General features: G+C 55.0%; 1 protein-coding gene across 1 annotated transcript; it reads right to left on the bottom strand.

Moving 5' to 3' along the window:
* Positions 1–97: 97 nt before the first annotated feature.
* LONP1 (lon peptidase 1, mitochondrial) lies at positions 98–21,516 on the bottom strand. Its single transcript, XM_045831149.1, has 18 exons — positions 21,047–21,516; positions 17,521–17,609; positions 16,774–16,893; positions 14,813–15,041; positions 13,112–13,173; positions 12,542–12,671; positions 11,593–11,676; positions 10,393–10,613; positions 9,015–9,153; positions 8,085–8,263; positions 5,644–5,731; positions 5,155–5,277; positions 4,959–5,075; positions 3,363–3,503; positions 2,828–2,993; positions 1,568–1,782; positions 1,310–1,474; positions 98–470 (listed from the first exon to the last, which is right to left on the bottom strand). Exons 1-18 carry the CDS (start codon positions 21,491–21,493, stop codon positions 294–296), a joined length of 2,892 nt encoding a protein of 963 aa, XP_045687105.1. The 5' UTR covers positions 21,494–21,516; the 3' UTR covers positions 98–293.
* Between the last annotated feature and the right edge of the window lie 379 nt (positions 21,517–21,895).

Below are 21,895 nucleotides of genomic sequence, written 5' to 3'. Positions count from 1 at the left end.
GTGGTGGCATTTTACATCCTGTCTATTGTCCCAGACTTCCTCCGGGACCATGGTATTGGGGCATGGTGGTAGGCAGAGGGAAGCAACAGACAAGCAGTACTGGAAATTGTCTTTAATCACTGTTAAATAGTTCATATGCATCAGATTCCATGATTAAATCATAATTGAGGTCCTTGGGTTCCACGCCACTGCTGAGCCTCCAGGCGGCTTGACTGCCTGGGGCCCTCCCCTTCCGGCCCAGTTCCAGCTCAGGGTGGGCCGGCCTGGAAGGAGCGGCAGTGCCTGGGCCACCATTACCGCTCCACAGCCAGGGCCTCTGCCTGCTCCTCAGGGAAGGCGATGTCAAAGATCTGGCGGTAGTGGTCCACAAAGTGAACCTCCAGGCCTTCTGTGATGAAAGCCGCAAGGTCATAGAAGTCCTTCTTGTTTTCCGCTGGCAGGATGATGCACGTCACTCCAGCACGCTTGGCCTGGGGTATAGGGGACCATTAGGTCAGTCCGGGAAAGGGCAGTAGCCACTGTGCTCCAGGAGGGAGCAGGCTTGGTTGGGACCTTGTTCACAGTGGCCCTCAGCCAGGCTGCCCCTCACAGATGAGAGCATCGAGGCCCAAGGAAACTGCACTGGCGGCTGCTGCTGCAGAGTTCTGTCCCCTCAGCCCACCATGCATGGCTCTCCCCTGCCTCCCTGGTCCAACTCAATCACAGCACCTATTGCTTTACCCTTTCAGAGCTGAAATAAGACATGATTTTTAGTACCTAACATTTAAAATTTTTCTGGTTTAGTGACCATCCTGCCCAGTCTGTACAGTAGTCAGGGCAGTGGAGGCTCAGGAGACGTGGTGCTCCCATAGAAGCTGGACATGTGGGGATGAGGGGCCTGCCCGGGGCAGACAGGTTCCCCACATCCACCAGAGCCCTGCAACCTACACAACACCTGTGAGGCCAGCCTCTGGCATTTTCTGTACCCATGGATCTCAGTGCCAGGTTAAATGGGCAATGAGGAAGCTGTAGACCCCACTTCTACCCTCAAGGGGCCCACAGAGCCCCACTGAGTTGTTCAGATGGGGGCTCTTTATGGAAAGACCTAGAACATTCTCCCAAGTCTTGAAAGGCTGAGAACCATTGTGGAGGGAGCCATCTGGAACACTTCAATATGGGCTCAGGCCACCTAGCTCTGGGTCCAAATCCCACGCCTGCTCTCAAGTCGGCCACCACCCTTGTTTGTGGTGTGAATGCTGCCTTATCTGTCACGTGGCTGCGTGGTGTGCGCAAACGTATGCAGGAGCATGTTGGGGTGGGCAGCACTCACCGCAATGGTCTTCTCCTTGATGCCACCCACTGGCAGGATCTTGCCTGTGAGGGAGACCTCACCCGTCATGGCCAGGTTCTGCCGCACTGGCCTGTCCATGGCCAGTGAGAGCAGGGCTGTGACGATGGTGCAGCCAGCACTGGGGCCGTCCTTGGGGGTGGCGCCCTGGTGGTGGGGAGACCAGGTGGGTGGTGAGCAGGTCTGATGCAAGGATGCCCTTTCGAGGTGTACACTTGCAGGGGAGCAGGGGCTGCTCACCTCAGGCACATGCAAGTGGATGTGTGAAGTCACCAGGTACTCGTTGGTGGGGTCCTGCTGCATCAGGAAGGCCCTGGCGAAGGTATAGGCGATTCGGGCGCTCTCCTTCATCACCTCCCCCAGCTGGCCTGTCACCTCCAGGCTCCCGTCCTTGTCTGCCTTACTGTCCTCTCGAGGCCGCCTTGGGGACGTCTCAACAAACAGCGTGGAGCCCCCTGGAAGACACCAGTGTGTAGGGCCCATGAGCCACGGGACAGCTTGGACTCCCAGGAGAGCCCCTCCTTGATGCTGGGCCACCTCAGGGAGTGCCCCTCCATTCTGTCTGCAACTCTTAAAGATTTGGGAGCGAAAGGAAATATCAGTTTGGTGCATTCATTAGTAGATTCTTGTACGTGCCCTCACTGGGTTTCAAACCGGCAACCTTGGTGTATCAAGGTGACGCTCTAACCAACTGAACCACCTGGCCAAGGCTCTGCAAACCACCTTGCCCAACCCTCAGCTCAGCACCTTTTCTCATTCACACGTCAGTGCCCACCTAAAGGAACCAAAGACAGGTGGGAACCAAAGACAGCCACTGTGCCCTGGCCCTGTGTCATGCATCTCCAACACAGCCTGCCAGCGCCAGACAAATTCTGACACAATGGATTTTTTTTTTTAAAGATTTTATTTATTTATTTTTAGAGAGGAAAGGGAAGGAGAGAGAGAAAGAGAAATATCAATGTGCAGTTGCTGGGGGTTATGGCCTGCAACCCAGGCATGTACCTTGGCTGGGAATCGAACCTGCGACACTTTGATTCGCAGCCCTAGCTCAATCCACTGAGCTACACCACCCAGGGCACAATGGCTTTAAATGCAGCCCAAGTGAGCAAACTTTGCCATCCACAGCCCATTTCCTCTACAGACCACATAAAACTACTCCCAATGCCTGCCAGCCACTGACAGAACCAACTCTGGGCTATAAGACCCTGAATCCCCAGGCTGAGCAATGTCACCTACACACAGAAGTTCCCCTAACCCCTTCCCCTGCTGGGTGGCATCCTTGGGTCTCATGCTGTGAGGGACTCTCCCACACCAAGCTTGTCAAAGCATCACCTACATAAAGCTCATGGAGTACACCTGCCACCTTGCAGTCCCACCTCTCCAATAGCCCCACTTTCCTTGGCCTCAGCCAGCCAGCCAGAGGGGTGTTCAGAGCAACGAGCTAAAGGCTTAGGTACAGACTCTTCCCAGAGGACCAAGGAGGGAACGTGCAACACTCACCCATGGCGGTCCAGGCCAGCCCCATGACCACGCCAGGCGGCGTCACATCATACATGCGCTCCACAGTGAACACTGGCTTCCCCACAAAGTCCTGCAGGTTCTCGGGTGTCACCTCCACCGACTTGGCCTCACCACTGACAATCTTGTAAGCGGACTTCCTTAAGACCTGCAGCAGGTACAGGGGTTAACAGGCAGCCTGGCCACAGGCCCCCCCACCTCATCCCACCACCACCTCCGTCTGCTCTCTCTGCTTTAATTTTTAAATTGTGTAAAATGCACATGACATAAAGTACCATCATAACCACTTCGAAGCATGCAGCTCATATACTTGTGCAGCCACCCCCACAGTCCACCTGTAGAAATTCCTCAGCTTCTGAAACTGAAACGTGGTCCCCATCACACACTAACTCCCCAGCCACTGGCGCCCACCATTCTGCTTGTGTGTCTGCGAGTCTGACTCCTGGGGACCTCACATGACTGGGACCTGACAGCATCTGTCCTGTGTGTGGCTCACTTCAGTCACATCTGGGCTCACCTTCTCCACCTGCTTCTGCAGGTTGCGCACACCACTCTCCCGGCAGTACTGCTTGATGAGGAGGGTCAGCACTTCAGAAGACAGCTTGGCCTTGCTCTCATCCAGGCCACACAGGGCACGGGCTTGAGGCACCAGGTACCGCTGGCAGGGAAGAGAGCTGTCAGGAACCTCCCGGGACCCACCACACCCATGGGCTCCAGGGCCCACAACCCAGCCACAGATCCCTGGCTGGTAAAGACAGCACTGAGGTGGGCCCAGGGCCTGCCTTCACAGAGCTCCGGTCCCTGGGGAAGTTGGTATCATCCAATGTACACAGGGTATCAGGGCAGGCTGAAGGATGTCACCTGATGGGTGAGGAGCCAGCAAGGCTTGGAGGGATGGTGGCAGAGTATCTGGACAGAGCCTGGGGGTGCCAGGACCCTGAAAAACCTACTGACCCCCAGCCAGCCAACCCTGCTCCTGCTGCATCCTCTGCCTAGGTCCAATTCCTGTGTTCCCTTCAAATATCATCTTAGATGCCACTTCCTGCAGGAAAACCTCCCTGATCCCTGGGCTCCCCCCAGGTGCAAACCAAGAGCATGCATGTCAGGTTATGTGGCTGCTGCCCTGAGCAAACACGGAGCAGTCAGAGGCCTGCAGTCAACCCCTGTCCAACACAACACCTGATGGATGGCAGTCACTGGATGGACAGCCTGAGCTCTAAATGGGGGACAGAGCTGAATGACACTGGGGTTGGCCCTGGAGGCTCTAGGGGTCCTCATATCTGTCCTGTCATCCCTTCAGGGGTTTGAAGGCAGTCCTCCACTCAGGTGAGTCGTCATGAATGGAGGACAGATGTGGCGGGAAGTTCCAGCACGCCTGCCATCGCCTCAGCTACAAGCTCCTTGCCCCTCCTGCCCCCTGGGCCCCAAAGGCTGGGGCTCTGTGCCCATCTCAAGGCTGCAAAGGCATCGAGAGGGAGAAACCCCTTTCAGAAGGAAAACACTTCGATGGAAAGAAGACTCCCCTCTGTGCCTCACCCTGTGGCCGTTTTGGGGCGGTCTGCAAGGTGTATCCTTCAAACTAAACTAGTAAATAGCAACTAAACTGCTCTCCTGAGCTCTGTGAGCTGTTCTAGCAAACTACCAAACCTGAGGAGGAGGTATAAGAACCTCAGTTTATAGCCAGAGAGAGAGGTCGGGACTTTCAAGGGGCACCTGCAGCTGGGGCAGTTCTACGACGTGAGCCCTGAACCTGTGAGGTGTGCTGCTCACACTGGGTATGCCACCATCTCACGGAATGGAGGGTGCCCAGCCAGAGAGCTGGCTGGTGTGGGGAAGCACCCTGCACTGGTGTCAGAGGTGTAACATTACAGTTTACAACAGGCCTCACGTTCCTTTTGGCCACACCTCACAGTACCTACACCGCAGAGGGTCACATATTCATCCTCCGTCTCCTCCTGGAATGGGAGCTCCAAGAGCAGTCACTGTGGACTGTACCTCTAATTCTGACTAAGTGCCCAGCACTCAGTAGGCACTGACATTCCATGAGCCTGAGCCACAGTGCAGCACCCCCTTCCTAAGGCTTGAATGGACAGGGGGCCTGGCCTGGCCTCACCTCTGCAATGGCGAGCTTCTCCTGGGCCACGTAGCCCGACACGTTGATCATCTCCATCCGGTCCCTCAGTGGCTCCGGGATGGTCTCAGTGATGTTGGCCGTGCAGATGAACAGCACCTGGAGGACGCAGTGGTGAGGTTAAGGGACTGGCCCCCTGCCTCTCCCGACCCGATCAGCCCCCAGGCAGGTCACGCACCTTGGATAAGTCCACGGGCACATCCAGGTAGTGGTCTAGGAAGTTGGCATTCTGCTCAGGGTCCAGCAACTCAAGCAGTGCTGACGAGGGGTCCCCTTGGTAACCCCGGCCAATCTTATCCACCTACAGGGGCATCAGAAGGTGAGTGATGTCGCACCTTGTCCTGCTCCTTGCACCTGTTCACCAGACACTGTGGGGGGGGGGGGGCCCAGACCCCGCCAGCATGGGGAACCCTGAGCAAGGACAGGAGGGGTGTCCTCACAGTATGGTGGAGGGCAGACATGGGGCCCCTCAGGAAAGAAGGGGTGACAGTGTCATGAGATGGCCTGTGCAGTAAGGTCTCCCACAGCGACTCAGGGACCATGGGTTTTGTTTGAACTGAGTCTGCCTGGTTGGGGCTGCCAGGAGCTCTGGGCTAGGAAGCCCAACGACTGCATCTGACCTCAGGGAAGCCCAGCCACAGCTCAGCCCTCCTGGGCCCATACAAACCTCGTCTATCAGGATCAGGGGATTCTCCGTCTTGGTCTTCTTCAGGCACTGGATGATCTTTCCCGGCATGGCACCCACATACGTCCGCCTGGGGAAGAGGGCACAGCTGGGCAGTCAGCACCTCATCCACTGGGGGCTGACCACATGAGCCCTCCCAGGCCCGGCACCCTCAGAGATTCAGGACCTCAGTGTGCCATGTGCCCTCTGGGGAAGAATGATGGCCACTTCCAGCCACGCTGATCTGCAGAGCACTCGGTCACCCCAACCTTCCCCGCCAGCTCAGATTCAGGGAAGGGGAGAGAGATTCACAGCCAGGTCTAACTCAGACCCATCCCGAGTCGGCAACTGACATCCAGCGAAACCCAACAGAACAACAAGGATCAAGAGCATCCAGGCACTGGCAGCAGGAACATCCCCAACACCTGGGTTCTGAGGGACAGCAGGCAGGGCCCATCGGGCCTGGGGATCACTGGGCAGGGTGTGCCCCAGCTGGCCCTTTCTTTCAATCCACTTGCTCTTCCCCAGCTTGGCTGCAGACACCTGGCATTTGCAGGGAGCAAACACAAGTCCTGTGCTTCTGAGCTAAGGCCCTGCAGGGCAGACCATATACCAGGTAAAAGAGGAATCATGAGGTTCAAAAACTGATGCATGTGCTATGAAGAAAACAGCAGGGATGAAAAACTCCAAAGACACTTGCTGGGAGGCCAGCATTTCAAAATGAGGATAAGCAATGTCTTAGGGAGAGGCCCCAAGCAAAGGAAGTAAGGAGGCAAGCTGTGTGGATATTTGGAGAAAGGGGGTTTTCTAAGTAGGAGGAATGGCCCATACAAAGGTCCTGGGGCAGGACCAGGCCTGGAGTGTTGAAGAAACAGTGAGGAGGCCTGTGTGGCTAGAACAGTGAGCGAGGGTTGAGAGGAGGGGGTGAGGGCAGCAAGGGCACAGGGACAAGTCGTTCAGGGCCGTGTGAGCAGAGGGGAGAACATGTGCTTTTACCCCAAGGGAGGCAGGGGCCCTAGAGGGCTGTGGGCTAAGGAGGGCCTGGCAGTTTTCAATATGGTAACAGTGGTCAGTTGGTTCCCCATCCTGATCCTTAGTTTGGAATCCCCCAGACCAAAGCCAGCACATAGCACCTGCCTGCCCGTCCCTCCAGGCCCTCCCCAACGACTTCCCCAATGTCACAGGGTGCCTGCACTTGTTCAGAGACTCAGCCAGGGCCTCTTCTCACCCTGGGGACTGGTCCTTGCCCATAGCTCCAGGGAAATCCCTGAACAGGGCTCCGGGGCTCTGCCTTCCCTCGTGCCCCTCCCCAACCTTCATCCTCCTGCTCACCCAGCTCAGAGGCCAGCACTGAGCCAAGAACCTCCCCAGTTGCCCGTACCCCTCCACCCTCAAAGCAGGGTCCCTGGGGACCCCTGCACCATCCCAGTCAGAGGCCTCCCAAGACCCTATACCCAATGCTGTGTGGGCCCTGTCCCCTGTCCCCTCCCTGACCCCTCCTGAGCTCACACCAGGCTCTGGGCCAAGAGACTGTCCACCTCCCTGGAGGCTGGACACAGTGAGGAGCAGCGGGGGCCACACCCAAGTGGGTGATCCCGCACTACCCAGCAGGCAGCCAAAAGTAACCATTTGTAGAGACAACAGAAATGTAACTTTTAACAGGGACTCAAATCTTCCTTGAACACTAGTTTGCCAGAGCTTCGGGGGCAGGTGGAAGGTCGTGCGCTCAGGGACCAGGGAGTCTGGGAAATGCTACGGGTGGTCCGTGGAGATCACACGTCCTTCAGTCTTGAGGCAGAAGCACCAAGCACAGTGTGTGACAGCACCACCCTCTCCATTCCACCTCCTTCGACGCTGTGGGAAACGGAGGACAGACCCTTGTGTCTCAAGGAGTCTGCACTTCCTAAGAACCTCCGTGGAGGCCAGTGTAGCAGGAAGCCCCAGGAGAACACAGTATCCTGAATGTCCCACTGCCGGTGCCAGGCATGGGACCAGGAGGTTTTAGGATCCTGGACACACAAGATACCAGCCCTGCTCCGGGTGTGATGAGGGAGGAAAGAATCAAGATGGCGCTTGGGCGTCACAATGCAGGCTGTCCCATTCTCACCAGGGTGGCCACCTTGCTCTCACTCTAGGTCACAGTCACTAGTCAGACAACCCAGGCAAACGACAGGTGCCAGCCCTGGACTCTGGCAGGAGTGCAGGGAGTCGGTGGTGGGACACACTGAAACTGCTGACAGGCCCTGCCTGAGTGAAAGGCTGGGATTCTGACCCGCTGTTGTTTGAGCACCTGGGTTCAGCTGGGCCTGAAGTCAGATCAATGCCTGAACTTTTCAGTCACTCCAGTGGGAATGGATTCACTACTTACCACCCAAATCACCCCAACAAAGGTAGGGGCAGACCCAGGAGGCTGGGGCGAGCTAGGCAAGGACGGCTGGGCCTACCTGTGCCCCTTGATCTCAGCCACGTCGGTCATGCCCCCAACACTGAAGCGGAAGTACTCGCGGTTCAGGGCTCGGGCGATGGAACGGGCGATGCTGGTCTTGCCCACACCGGGGGGACCATAGAAACAGAGGATCTTGCCCTGGGTCGAGCCTCGGAGCTGGCTGACGGCGATGAACTCCTACAGGCAGAGGCTCCCGTAAGACTGCAGTCACTGGCGCCTTTCTGCAGAGCAAAAGCTGTGCCTGATGTGAGCCTGGCCACCTTCTCGCACCTTTTAGGTTTCTGGGGACTGGGAGAAGGGACAAGCCCTGTCCTGGAGGGACCAAGATGACTGCAGCTGTCATCTGTCACAGGGAGTGACAGCCCATGGCACCAACAGGACAGGGAGGTACCAGGAGAACATGGGCACCTGTCAACTAAGGGTGACCAGGGCACAGGCCCATCGGCCAGCTCCCTCCCTCAGCAGGCCCTTTTCTTCCACACCCTGATCACCATGGCCTCTTCTCCCCCCACCCCCATTTGGCCACTCCCCACTGTCCTCAGCCACACCCATTTTCACTCCTTTGTAAATCTTGGAGCCCCTGAGGCAGGGCAGGCCAACTCAGGAAGCCCCTAACATCTGAGCCAATGTAACACCTCTGGCTGGGGCGCCCCTCCCTTCGAGCCCTCCATGCCCCAAGTACACGTACTCACCAGGGCTCCCCTTTGGAGCTCCCCTACAGCCCAGGGCTGGGGGAATCCTGGGCCACAGGCCCTGAGGAGTCCGCCCACCACCCACTCACATGCAAATCCAGACCATGCCTCTCAGCACCTGCCCTGGGAGCAATGGCCAAGTGCCTGGGATGTGGACTGTGGTGCCCAGCATACGGCTGGGCCGGACTATGCCCAGGACACCCAGGGCCCACGAGAGGGGGTCCAGGCTGCCTCACCAGGATGCGCTTCTTGACGTCCTCCATCCCATAGTGGTCTTCCTCCAGCACTGCCTGGGCCCGGGCCAGGTCCAGGTTCTCATCGCTGTACTTGCCCCATGGGATGGATGTCAGCCAATCCAGGTAGTTGCGGGTGACGCTGCCGCAGGACAGACCAGAGTGGTGAGTGGGGCCTAACGAGACGCCTGACCCCGGCTATGGTGACCTGTAAGTCCAAAGCACGAACTACACAAGGACACCTTGGCTGGCAGACTATTACCATGCTGGAAAGCTATCTTGGCATGGGCCACACCTGGGAAGTGGCCTGGTTCCTGGCACAAGTGGGGACTGGTCAGGGTACAACACTACAGGAGAAGCTGGGGTTCAAACAGGGGAGACAGCCTGAGTCAGGGCGAGTGGGGAGAGTGAAGCCTGGATGGTGGCAGGTGGCACTACCAAGACAGTGTGACCCCTGGTCTGGAAGCTGGGTGCCAGGAACAGCAGCCTCCTGGGCCCAGAAGAGGCCCCTCACAAGGGCCCTTGTGAGAGAGGCTGCAAGATCAGTCCATGCTGTATTAAGGCTCTTGTTTACAACACTGGAGACAGCAGCACAAAAAGCTCATTTACTAAGGAAGAAAACCTGGGCGTCTCCAGAACAGAGGCTCCCGTGTCTCCCACAGTCCTGTGGGGGAAGAGCCCAGCCCCCTCCAGCCATTCTGAGCCAGGACAGGGGCTGGCCCAGCAGGAACTCAGGGTCCAGTGTCCGGGTTCTCCCTTCAGAGGGGCTGTTCCAGGACCTGGGCAGCCCATAAACGGCCCAGGGGCAACACCCAAGCCCTGCAGTCTGACACCACAGACAGGGCCAGGAGAGTCCCACAGGCCCTGAGCTCCTCGGCCCAAACGCCGGGCAGTCATCCAGACTCACAGCTCCCATGTGAGGGACAAGGACCGCTGGGCAAGGCTGAGACCCCAGCAAGATGCACACACTTCCCGGCTGCCTCTCAAAGCAACATGAGGGCAGCTGGGGCATAGAAGCCAGGGGAAGAGGACAGCCTTGGGGCGATGGCTCAGGGACTGCTGGCACCGGCTGGAAGCAGTGGCTTAGAGCCATACATCCCTGGGTTCAAATTCCTGTCCCCACCTACCACCCACCCTGTCACTGACTTAACTTCCCTTGGTCCTGATTTCTGTCTGTGACACAGGGACCACAAAGGCAGGCCCACACAGGGTAAGAGAAGGGCTGGTGCACACCACATGCACACCACATGCACACCACATGGGTAACACAGGAAACACCCACACCCTCTTGGCTTTCGGTTGGCATCTGGACCCTGACAGGTCACAAGCTTTCCTGATGGCCAGATGTGAGAGACTGGCACCACCGCCCCCAGGTACTTACTTGAACTCCGAGGAGTGGTTATCTAGCAGGCCCAGCTTGCTCAGCTCCTCGTCCACAACGTCCATGACATGCTTGGGCACCACGAGCTCTTTCAGCCGCTCACGAAACTTCTCCTCAATGGCGTCCTTGTCCTCCTTCTCCAGGCCCAGCTCCTTCTTGATGATCTTCAGCTGCTCTTGCAGGAGGTACTTGCGGTGTGTCTGCTTGATCTTCTCTTCCACCTGCAAGGCCAAGAAGCTGCTGTCAGACCAGAGAACACAGAGGGTGTCCACGGGCTAACCAGGGCTGGTGGGGCTGCTGCTTCCTCAGGACTCAGAAAAAGAAGCGCAGTGCACGCAGCCGTCAGTTCCTTCCATCTTTAACCAAACTATCCCTCAGTGTGGGCCTTGAAATAAGTAATGATAATAAAAGAATTCGCTTTTCCATCCTGAGTGACGAGGACACTTGGCCCAACGCCAGCACGTTTCCTGCACGTCTGACAGCAGCACAGCAGGACACAGCCCCAAGCCCTGCATTGGCACTGGTGCCGGCCTAGGGATCCGCTGTGCTTACCTGCAAGTTGTCACGTATTACTAATGTGTCACAGGCTTTCCAATTAAAGATGTAACATGAAATCTGTTTCTGGAGTGAAACCTAACTGAGCCCTGGCTGGGTGGCTCAGTGGACTGAGCACCAGCCTGTGAACCAAAGGGTCTCCAGTTCGATTCCCAGTCAGGACACATGCCTGGGCTGTAGGCCAGCCCCCAGTGGGGAGCACACGAGAGGCAACCACACATTGATGTTTCTCTCCCCCTTTCTCCTGCCCTTTCCATCTCTAAAGATAAATAAATAAAATCTTTTTAAAAATCTAATTAAAAAATTGAGGCACATCTAGAATACGACATGACTTTTAAGTGATGATGATCCAGGCAGTCCATGGATTTGCCCAAAATTGGGAAGGTGAGCCTCCAACAGTTGAGTCTTGGCAAACAGCTTTGCAACCTTTCCCAGGCTGGTTTCTAATTTTGAGTGTTTTCCCAGGACTCTAAAGCAGAGAACGCTCCCCCTTGAAGGAGGATGGTCAGATGGAGACCAACCTGTCTGGGCTCAGGTACTGGGATCAGTTTTAAGTTTTAACCTAATGACTTTCACAGGCCAAGTGCACAGAGTCTTCAGAGCACAGGTGCCTTCCCAGCCCAGGGCTGCCGCCGCCCCACTTACCTCCCGCCCCAGGCGCTGCTGCAACTTGCTCAGCTCAAACTCCTTCTTGAGGAGGGACAGAGCCTTATACAGCCGCTTGGGAATCTGCAAAAAAAGGGAAGACATGAGCAGACCATCTGAAGCCAGTGTCCAGCCCTGGCCAGGTAGCTCCTCAGTTGATTAGAGCATCTTTGCGATATGCCAAGGTTGCAGGTTCAGTCCCAGTCAGGGCACATATATAAGAATCAATCAATGAACCCTGACCAGTAGTATGGCTAAGTCGGTTAGGCATTGTCCTACAAAGCGAAAGGTCACCGGTTTAGGGCACATATGAGAATATGATTGATGTTTCTCTCCCTTTCTTTCTCCCTCCCTTCCCATCTCTCTAAAAATAAATAAAATCTAAAAAAAAAATCAACCAACAAATACAATAGTAAGTGGAACAACAAATTAATGTTTGTTCTCTCTCCCTGTCCCTCTATTGTTCTAAAATTGGGGGGGGGGGAGGGAGATGATGAAGTCAGCGTGCACCTGTGCTGGGATGGAGGGTTGGGAGGGACACGGGCACTCTGCAAGCTGTTGCTGGAGGAAGTCCAAACTGGGACAGACCGCCACCACACCTTGCTAGAAAGAGGCACGCACCCCGTTCCAACAAGCTCAGTTCTGGGAACACCACCTACAGGTAAACTCCAGCAGGTCTACAAACTGTGTGGATCAGGACGTTCGTACAGGCATCATCGCAATAGCAAAAGAATGGCACCGACCCAAACATGCCACCCACTACATGGTGGGCGCCACCTGATGGAGCACTATGCAGGCGCTAAAAAGAACGAGGGAGCCGAATGTGGACTGAAGGACATGTTCACGTGGCATCACCTCACAACGGAGCTGAGGACTCTAGCCAGGCTGGGAAGCAACCCAGCGTGCAGAGCAGGGCCAGCACCGTGCACCCGTGGAAGGTCGCACTCACATTGGTCTCCTCCAGGACATCCTGTAGCTCGTGGGACTCAGCTCCGGTCAGCGCAGCACCCATGTCACTCAGGTAGATGGGGTTGTCCACCACCCTCTGGCCTGCCTGCATCATCTGCAGCACGGACTCTCTGGAAGGGACAGAGGGGTGTTTTCATGAGGCATGAGGACCATGGCAGCAGCTGCAACTTCACTCCTCCTAGCAGCGCCGAGAGCCAGCACGGCTCTGGGCCTCACCAGCTCCAGTGCCGGTGGGGTCCCCTGTCCAAGAGTCATGACACTAACAGCCCTGCACCCAGATGCAAGCCCCCTCCAGCAGCTATGTGTTAACCCCTGCTGAGATTTCCCCCTTCACCCCAGCTGGCAAAAGAGCCTTCATGCCAAACCCAGGCCCTTGTTAGCAGGCAAAGAACCTGGGCCAGGTAAACTGTTCCAACCCCAGGGCCTCCCTATTAGGAAGAAAGAGGCTCCACCTGCATAGGACTGGGCCCTGGCCCTCAAATTCCTGCCTCCCCAAGGCACCACAAAGAGCCCACCCTGGCCTAGGAAGGGCTGGCCACAGGACACTGACCTGTAGAGTGGGTTCAAGGCAATGATGTCCCGGATGGTCTTCACAATCTCGGCGGTCAGGGCCTGGCAAGTGAGAAGGCTGCCATCAGCCACTGGGTCTGTTGCGGCCCCAGGGAGCCCCTCCCAACTGGCCCTGGCCACAGACAGCCTCAGAGGCCCAAAGCAGAGCCTGAATCCACCAGTCGTGGCAACACAAGACCAAGCAGGCAAAAACTAAGACCAACCCTGTCATCTCCTTACAGGGCTGACCTTAGAATGAGACATACTGGGGAGAAAAAAGAGGGAGGGAGCTTCTTTATTCCCTTATGCTAAGCACTATCCTCACAAGTGACACTCCTCAGCCTCAGCCCCCGAAACACCCAGGTTGTGACTTCTCTTGTCTGGGACCTGCCTGTGAGTGACCAGGGCTCTCATCCTTTCCCTCCTGGATCCTTGCCCCAGGCCCCTTTAGAGATGCAGGGCCCACAGCTACGGACACCACGGGGACTGCTTTCCTTCTTGCCTTCGTTCCCTGTCACAGTGAGGCTGGTCCCGCTCCCGGCAGAATCACCAGGCAGTTTATGACATACACACCCACACTCATTTGTTTCTAGAAGGCCACAGTTCCCAGCATACTGTGCTCCAATGAGGGGCACTAGTGGGCACGGCGCCAGCAGACACAACCGCCAGGGTTTTCCAGAACAATCACCCGGTCTCCAGCTACTGGGTTTGTCCCTGGATTACCGGAGTTGATCTTTGCGGGAGGAACCAAGAGAGCCAGCCGACAATCCATGGCACTCACGTGAACAAGGATGAGCACGCTGTCTCTCCACGGTCCTCTATTCTCTTCTGCATACTATCTATGTGTTTGGCTTCCCCCAACTCCAAGATCCTCAGGAAATTCTGATGCTGTGCTACCCAGTTTGGAAGCTATTAGCCACTGGCAGCTATTCACATTTAAATAAAATCAGAGGTTCTGTTCCTCAATCGCACCAGCCATAGGTAAAGTGCTTAACAGCCAGAGGCGGCTAATGGTGCAGAATTACAGACTTTCCCACCACCATGGCAAGTTCTCCCAAACAGCACTGCTCGGGAGGACCCACACAGCCCTGTGGACGGCTTGTACAGGATAGTGGCAAATGCAACCAAGCCCCTTCTGGCACCCAAGGGAGACATCACCCATCACAGCACTTCTTCCCACAGAGCTCAGAAGCTGCCCCAGAATCCCTCTCAACACGGTGCCTCAGGGTCGGACCAAGGCTACTAGCTATGTCCCTACCCACTGGAGGCAGGCCACCCTGTCTAGAACCCGCACTAGGAGAACGGGCGGGAAGACAGTCCTGCCACCACCTCGACAGCCAGCCCATCATGAGGAAGGCAGGTTAGCCTAGGTCTGGGGGCCAAGGGGGTGAAAGTGCATTTCTTTCCTGCCTCAGAGCCCAGAGTCCCGGTGAATGCGCCCTATTTCCCCTCCTACATGCCCTAGGCTTGCAGGAAAGGCTGGAGGCACCCATCCAGATGCCACAGGCTGGAGCTGGACCCGGGTTCAAACCCTACCTCCTTCAAGAGCAGCTAACAGCCACAGTGGATTTCCTGTACCTTTCTCTCCCTGTTCCTCCCAGGGACTTTTGGGAGGAAAAGTATTCTGCACTCTAAAACAATTTGAGTTCTGCAACAGGCTAGACCCTTACTGAGCAGCATTTGCTCAGGAGCACTGACTTACCTTCACTTCTTCTGTGACCTGGAAGTCCTCATGGACGACATTTTCCACTTCTACCATGAGCACCTCATTGGGGACACCTGAGTTGGGCTCCACCACCTCCACCTGGCGCTTGGCACCTGGATCCTCCTCCGCCTCCTTCTTGCTCCGCTTGGGCTTCCGGCGTGGCTTCTGCTTGTTTTCGACCTCGGCCTCCTCCAGCTCCACCTCCAGCTGTCTGCTGATGTGGATCCTGAAGGCGAGAGCAAGGCAGAGGTGAAGCCGCTGAGGTTGGGAGGGCTCTGCCCTGGCAAGGTCCCCCAGTGCTGACAACTAAGGGTGCAGGCTGGGCCCAGACCACTTTCCCAGAACCCCAAGACCAGTGTCCCCTCTGTCCTTGGACTCCATTCCCACACCAATGCCCCACTGTCCCCCACAAACTGGATAAGGCAGTGGTAACCAGTTCTGGGGACCATCATGAGCTGGCGCCTTGGTAGAGGCCATCTCTGGGACTCTGCCTGCCCCCCTCACCCTAGAGCTCACCACAGAGCTGCTCCTTCGTGTTGTTCAGACCTTGATGCAAGGGCACCTCCTTGGAGAGACCAGAGCCAGACCACGTGCACACTTGCCACCCTGTCCATCTTCATTTCCTCCCCCCAAGCACCCACGACAGTGTGAACTCAGCTTGTGACCTGTTTTCATGTCCCTGGTGTCCTCCTCACTCCAGGGACGTCACCCAAGGCAGCCTCTCGCCTGTCTCTCCCCTCACACCGAGGGCCTGGCAGACAGCAGACCCCAGGTGTTACATGACATGTTCTACCTCCCGGCTCTCCTCTGTCACACAGGTAACTAACAATGGTGCCTTCTTCAGAGGGAGGGCCTGACAGCCACTACAGATGCGGCCTTGGCGCCCAGCTGTCATGAGCAAGGGGTACAGAGAAAAGCAGCTCAGGCCTCGGTAGGTCCCAGGTAGGCCTGGCCTCAGGAGTCATTCTACCAGGTACCTCATAGGATGGCAGGGTAGTCAGTAGTCATCACTGCTTTTATCAATTCTGGTTGCACCTTATTCTGTTCCTCGGGCTCACGAGTCCTTCCAGGACACAGAGGTGCAGCCTCTTCCCTACAACCGACTCTCTCGGGAACAGACAAAGGGGTGTGGGGCTCTGCACACAGAAATCAGGGCCCAGCGCGGGCCCTTTCCCCTCGAGCTCCGAGGGTGCCACCTGGCCGACACAAGAAAAAGGCTATGTGAGAAAGAACGGAAGACTCTGGACTCAACAAACGCCGTCACACATCTCCAGTGAGGGGCTTTCCAGAACATTCACTGCATGTTCACCCCATCCACAGCTTCTACTCTGAGATGTTTTCCACGTATATTTGGTCACAGGACTCTGGCGAAGCATCTCACAGGACCAGTGTGCCTTGGAACACATTCAGAAAGCCACTTAGTTTTTCTACTGAGAGGTTCAACCCTAAGCTGAGCTTGCAGATTTCTCTTTATTTATCATGACAGTACAAGGGCTTAAACTGGGCTTACGACACATGCAGCCTCTCGACTGATTTCCATCAGAGACTGAGGAGGAAACTCAACTGAGTGAAAAACGACAAATTGCTAAGAATGACCACGCAGCCTGACCTGCGGGCAAATGCAGACTCGGGCACTTGGAGGAAAAGCAAGCCTGAGTGAACGGCCGGCACCCAGATGGGAGACAGGAGGCAACTTGCCACCTTGTTTTCGTGAGGCTTTTTTGAACAACGTGCATTAAAGAGACGACTCCTCGCTGACCACCACAGTGCCACTTTGATAAGAGGACTCTGAGAAGGAGGTTCTGGGGACGACGTGTCTCAGCCCCCAGCTCTGGCCTGGTTAGCTTACCGCAGTGACCAGGCCACCAGGCTGACAGAGAACTCGAGTCAGTGCAGGGACCTGGGTGCGCTCAAAACCACCACCCCGCCACCATCCCACCTGCGGGGGCCCCCCGAACCTTCTGTGTCCCATGACGATCATGCGCAGCTTGTCCCCGAGGTCCTGCATCTCATGGATCTGGACAAATGTCCCCGTGTGGTAGACCTCGTCCAAGCTCTCAACTACGTCAGACTCATTCCTGAGGGAGAAAGACACCACGGACCATGGGAGGCACAGGCACTCTGATTCCCACGGGGCAGCTCAGGCAGGGGGGAGAGACAATAAACTCCCCTCCAGTCTGGACAGAAAACCAGAAGCGACCACCTCACTCCCACAGGGGCTTTGGAGCCAACTAAGGAACACCAGCGGGGACCCTGCACAGGTGAGCAGCTCCTGGCCGAGTTGTCATGAGGTGGCCCAGATGGAATTTTTATTTCATTCCATGACAGAACCTGCTCAGGACACTCCAGCTCCTTCTAACTCAGAAGTGAAACATTGCTAACTGGCGTCAAGGTGGATGTACCCAAAGCTGTGGTATCTGCCCATTTAGCTCTGTGCTAAAGCAGCCTTGCAAGTGTGTATGTTTTAACACCAAGGGTCCTTGAGATTAACATACCCCGACAACGAATGAAGCCCAGCGCTGCAAGCCAAGCCTTCATTCCAGACTAGAAAGTGATGCTCAGTGCTTGGCCCAGTCCCCTATAGGCTTTGCTTGATTTCTTTCAGGTCAAGGGTCAGAGGCCCAGGCCAGTCTAGGGAGCAGGAGCGGTGGTGAGCTACACTGAGGGCAACTTCAGCAAAAGAGCAAAGGAAAAACTGCACTTACGTGTCATCTCTCTTTAGAAAGACACCGGCGTATGGCTGGGCAAGACGGACTTTCCTTCTCAGCAGCTCAACCAACTTCTTATTTTTAACCTGGCACAACAATGACCCCAAAGTGAAACGCAGGGCAGACTTCCTAGATGACATTTTGACAGCAGCTCTAACATTTTTCTGTATTATTCTCTGGGGACATGCTAACCTGATCCAGGACACTAACCAACTTTGTCCAGGAACTCCTAAACCAAAAAACAAACAAAAGAGGGGGATTGGAGGGATTGAGAAAAAAAAGAGAGAAAGAACTCATGGACACGGACAACAGCATGATGACTGCAGAAGTGGTGGTGACAGAGGGTACAGGGAGGATAAATGGTAATGAAAAAATAACAATAAACAAAAGAAAGATAGGTGTATGGAGAATACAGTGGTACAGAGTTAACCAGATCCATTCCTCAGTAGTTCTCCCAATCCTAAAGAAAAACCAACCCCTGGCTAGCATAGCTCAGTGGACTGAGCATGGGCTGTGAACCAAAGTGTCATAGGTTTGATTCCCAGTCAGGGCACATGCCTGGGTTGCAGGCCACAGCCCCCAGCAACCACACATTGATGTTTCTCTCTCTCTCTCTCCTCTCACTCTCTCCCTCCCTCCCTCCCTCCCTCCCCTCTCTAAAAATAAATAAATAAAATCTTAAAAAAAAATGTGTAAAAAAAAAAAGAAAAATCAAAGTAGACAAATGGCCAGAACCAAGAAATTAATTTAAAGTTCAATTTCAAGAGCTATTTTATTGGCAATATATCTGGGCTTAAAAATTTGAAACATTCTGATTTCATCAATATAAGAAGAATGACACTAAATGTGTGTAATTCAACTGTGGCCCACCCTACAGGCTGGTAAGATCCTCTGATTCTCACTGACAGTATTTCCCAAGCACATCTCTATCCTATTTATTGATCACTGAAACCCACAGGATCACAGCACATTGTCTTGGTGTCATTTCAGTGGAAGGTGAAGAGCTAATGATGTCTCCAAGGAAACAGATGATGAAGGTGGGTGGTGCACAGATGTCTTTAGGGGTCAGACGATTTCGTTCAAGCCTGTGTCAATTCCCACACCAGACTGTGACTAAACTAATGGCTCTCAAACTCTTAACGCACATTGGAATTACCCGGAGGACCTGAAACATGGCCAGACCTCACCCCTGCAGTTTCTGATGCAGGGCTAAAGAGTGCAGAGAATTCACATTCCAAACAAGGCCCCAGGGGATGCTGCTGGTCCAGGCACCATGTTGGAGAACCAGTGTTTTAACTTATCCCTAACAACAGCTATTAACTTCTGGTCTGGGAATTCCTGACACTATATATGCATTTTTTCCTAGGGGAAAAAACAGCCATGGGGGGGGGGCGCGCATGGCTCAAAGAAAACTAAAAACCAACAGTCTGTACTCAGAGGCCACTGACAAGCACAGAACCTACTGGGGGACATTAGCCCCATACAGTCAACTACAAAATCCAAAATAAACAGAGCTTGGTTAACAAGTTCAGAAACATTTATTGGGTCCACAGAAGTTTTCCTCGCTTTTTCCTCTGCTAACAGCTGACTACCACATCTCAGCACCTCTCCTTCCTTTCGCAGGACCCCTTTTCGTTATTTACAAGGTAAGAGCAATAGAACTAGTATCACATGCCAGTCTCGAGCTATCCACAGACACATTTAACCCTCCTGGCTAGCTCCAGGAGGGCACTCAGCATCTCTTAAAAGAATCATTACCTCTGCTTGGCACTAGGGACGGGCATCTGCACTTTGCTGGGCTGAGGGGACCACACCTGGTGAACAGTCCTGACCCCAGAGGCCAGGTAGGATAGAGAGGACTACTGAGGGTGGGGTCAAAGATGGAAAAGAGGTCTCCTGGGCAGGCTTCTGAAGTATCAGAGGAACCCCCACATAGGAAAGGACAGATGCAGCTGCTTACTACTGAGGCGTACTAAGCACCAGGCACCATTCTAAATCATTTAGCTGGGACCTCTTTTATCTCCCACAACAGCTCTAAGAAAGAAAGTACTATTAGTATGTCCATTTCACAGATAAGAAAATGGAAGCCCAGAGCAACAGCCTGCCCAAGGTCACAGAGCTTAGGGAGCCAGCCACGGGGTCTTATCCTGGGGCCTCCTAATAACCACTACTCAACATCAAGGCAGGCCCTTGGAAGAGCAGCTCAAACATAATCAGCAGTGTGCAGAACAGGAGGGGGAGGGGGACCCTTCTGTCACCTCCCCATTGGCTGGCTGCTGTCCCTCTGTGTTGTCCTGTCCCTTTCCAAGGCATCCGTGCAATTTACTTAGCAGAAACTGGAGGGGGATGAGGCAGGCTGGAGGGTGAGTGGAGAGGTTGACTCACTGTATGACCTTGCTCAGTTAAAAGATAAACTCTCCTCATGGACTCAAGTTTCCACATCATTAAAAAAAGAGGCGGGGTGGGGGGAAGGCATTTGGGTCCTTCCTACTCTAAAAACTAAAGTTCCTTGCACTCATGATGCTTTCTCTCTATTACATCACCCTAGTTCCCCACCCACCCCTCCCTTCAGGCTCTTAGTCTGAAAGGATCTCAGCCTCAGCCGTTTCCTGCCTCTTTCCAGAAGTTCCTTAGGCACAGGGACCACGTTTGACACGTTTGCCACTATATCCTCAGTGCCTGCTCCATGGAAGAAGGGTAAGAACACTCTGCTGAATGGAGAAAAACCACAGCTGCACCCCTCTGAGAACATTCTCCTCTCACCTTCATCCTCAGTCTCTGGTCCCATCCTTCTCTTGCTCTATTATTGCCCTCCAGTACATATCTTACTTACTAACCTTGTTTATCACTCCTCAAATCCCGCTAAAATGTGAACCCTAAAGGCAGGAATTTTTGTCTGTCTTATTCACTGTTGTATCCCCAACAGCTACAACGAAACTTGGCCCATGGAAAGTGGTCAAGAAATATTTAAGAAAGGAATGAATCCTTGACCCAAAGGGGCTCTTAACTAGAATGGAGACCACCCTGGGAAGAGAGGATTACAAAACATTTACCAATACCTGCAGAAAAGTAACTGGGCCTCAAAACAGTTGTTTCTTGCCCTGGCTGGTGTGGCTCAGTGAACTGAACATTCGCCTGCGAACCAAAGGGTCGCCAGCACAGGCCTGGGTTGTGGGCCAGGTCCCTGGTTGGGGGCGTGCAAAAGGAAACCAGTCTATGTCTCTCTCGCACATCGATGTTTCTCTTCCTCTCTTTCTCCCTCCCTTCCATCTCTCTAGAAGTAAATAAAGTCTTTAAAAAAAACTGTTCTGTTTCTTCTCGGAGCCAGATTTCCATGGTTAGGACTCTAAGTGGGTTCAACTCCCCTTGAAGAGGAGGAATTTGGCTCCAGTTCACCAACCCAGTGGTGAGCAAAAAAGAATTCCAACTCCCGCCTTAGAGAAACTTCGTGTCTGAAAAACTTTCGAGAAACGAGCGTGCTTGCAGAGGTGGGGAAACGAAGCAACGCGGGCGTTCTCATTACCTCGATAATCTTGATAAAGCGCGGGAATACCGGGTTGCGGGTGACAGCGATGAGTGGCAGGTGCGGGAACACGTCCGGGATGGTCATAGGCGTCAGCGCCGTTATGATGGGGCCTTCCCCGCCGCCCGAGGTGCCCCCCGCGCCCGCGGCGCCATCCTCCACGCCACCCTCAGGGGTATCCTCTCCACCCGAGAATCCGCCGCCGCTACCGTCGCTGCCGCTGCTGCCGCGGTTGTTCCCCTCCCAAAGACCCCGCCACTGGCCCGCAGCCGTGGGACTACGACCCCATAACACCCAAAGAGAAGTGTCACAGGCCCGCCAGCCTCTAGGCAGCCATGCTCCGACAGCAGCTGAGGCCCGACCCCCAGCAACGGCCAGCAGCGGCCGTCGCACAGCCCAACACCGCGCAGCTCTCCACAGCCGCACGTAGCCTGTGCCCGCCGCCATAGCCCGGCCATCCCGGGGGCGCGCAGAGCTTGCGTCATTTCCGCTCACCGGACTGCTGTGCACGTGACGCGAAGCCGGCCCGAGTGCCTGCGGGGGCGTAGCTCGGAAAGCCTTGCGGAGGCGGGGCCTATGAGAGCACAGGTGCGCGTGGTTCGAGCTCCCTTTTGGCATCCACCTATTCTAGCCGACTAGCTAGAGCGCTTACGGTCCCTTCGAGTCATGTGGAAGGCTGCTATGGCCATCGAGAAATGGCCTGCTGTTGCTGAAAGTGAGGATTTGGGAACGTGCATACACAGGCTTTAAGGACCTGCTAAACGCATGCTCAGGCTCTAGGGTGCGTCGGCATGGCGGATTCAGCCTTCCCGGAGATGGTGTACACATGCTCAAGTTGTAGACGGCGCA

The sequence above is a fragment of the Phyllostomus hastatus genome, unplaced genomic scaffold (genome assembly GCF_019186645.2).
Source record: "Phyllostomus hastatus isolate PE091 unplaced genomic scaffold, TTU_PhHast_1.1 phas_contig_159, whole genome shotgun sequence".
Taxonomy (NCBI): Eukaryota; Metazoa; Chordata; class Mammalia; order Chiroptera; family Phyllostomidae; genus Phyllostomus; species Phyllostomus hastatus.
The sequence above is the reverse complement of the archived record's forward strand: the minus strand, read 5'-3'. Positions and strand labels throughout refer to the sequence as shown.

Excerpts from the sequence above, each read along its gene's own strand:
- LONP1 (XM_045831149.1), bottom strand. The coding sequence starts at position 21,493 with ATGGCGGCGGGCACAGGCTACGTGCGGCTGTGGAGAGCTGCGCGGTGT. Across the intron at positions 8,264-9,014 it reads ACGTCAAGAAGCGCATCCTG|GAGTTCATCGCCGTCAGCCA; the intron begins GTGAGGCAGCCT and ends CTCTGCCTGTAG. Across the intron at positions 5,076-5,154 it reads TGCCCGTGGACTTATCCAAG|GTGCTGTTCATCTGCACGGC; the intron begins GTGCGTGACCTG and ends TGCGTCCTCCAG.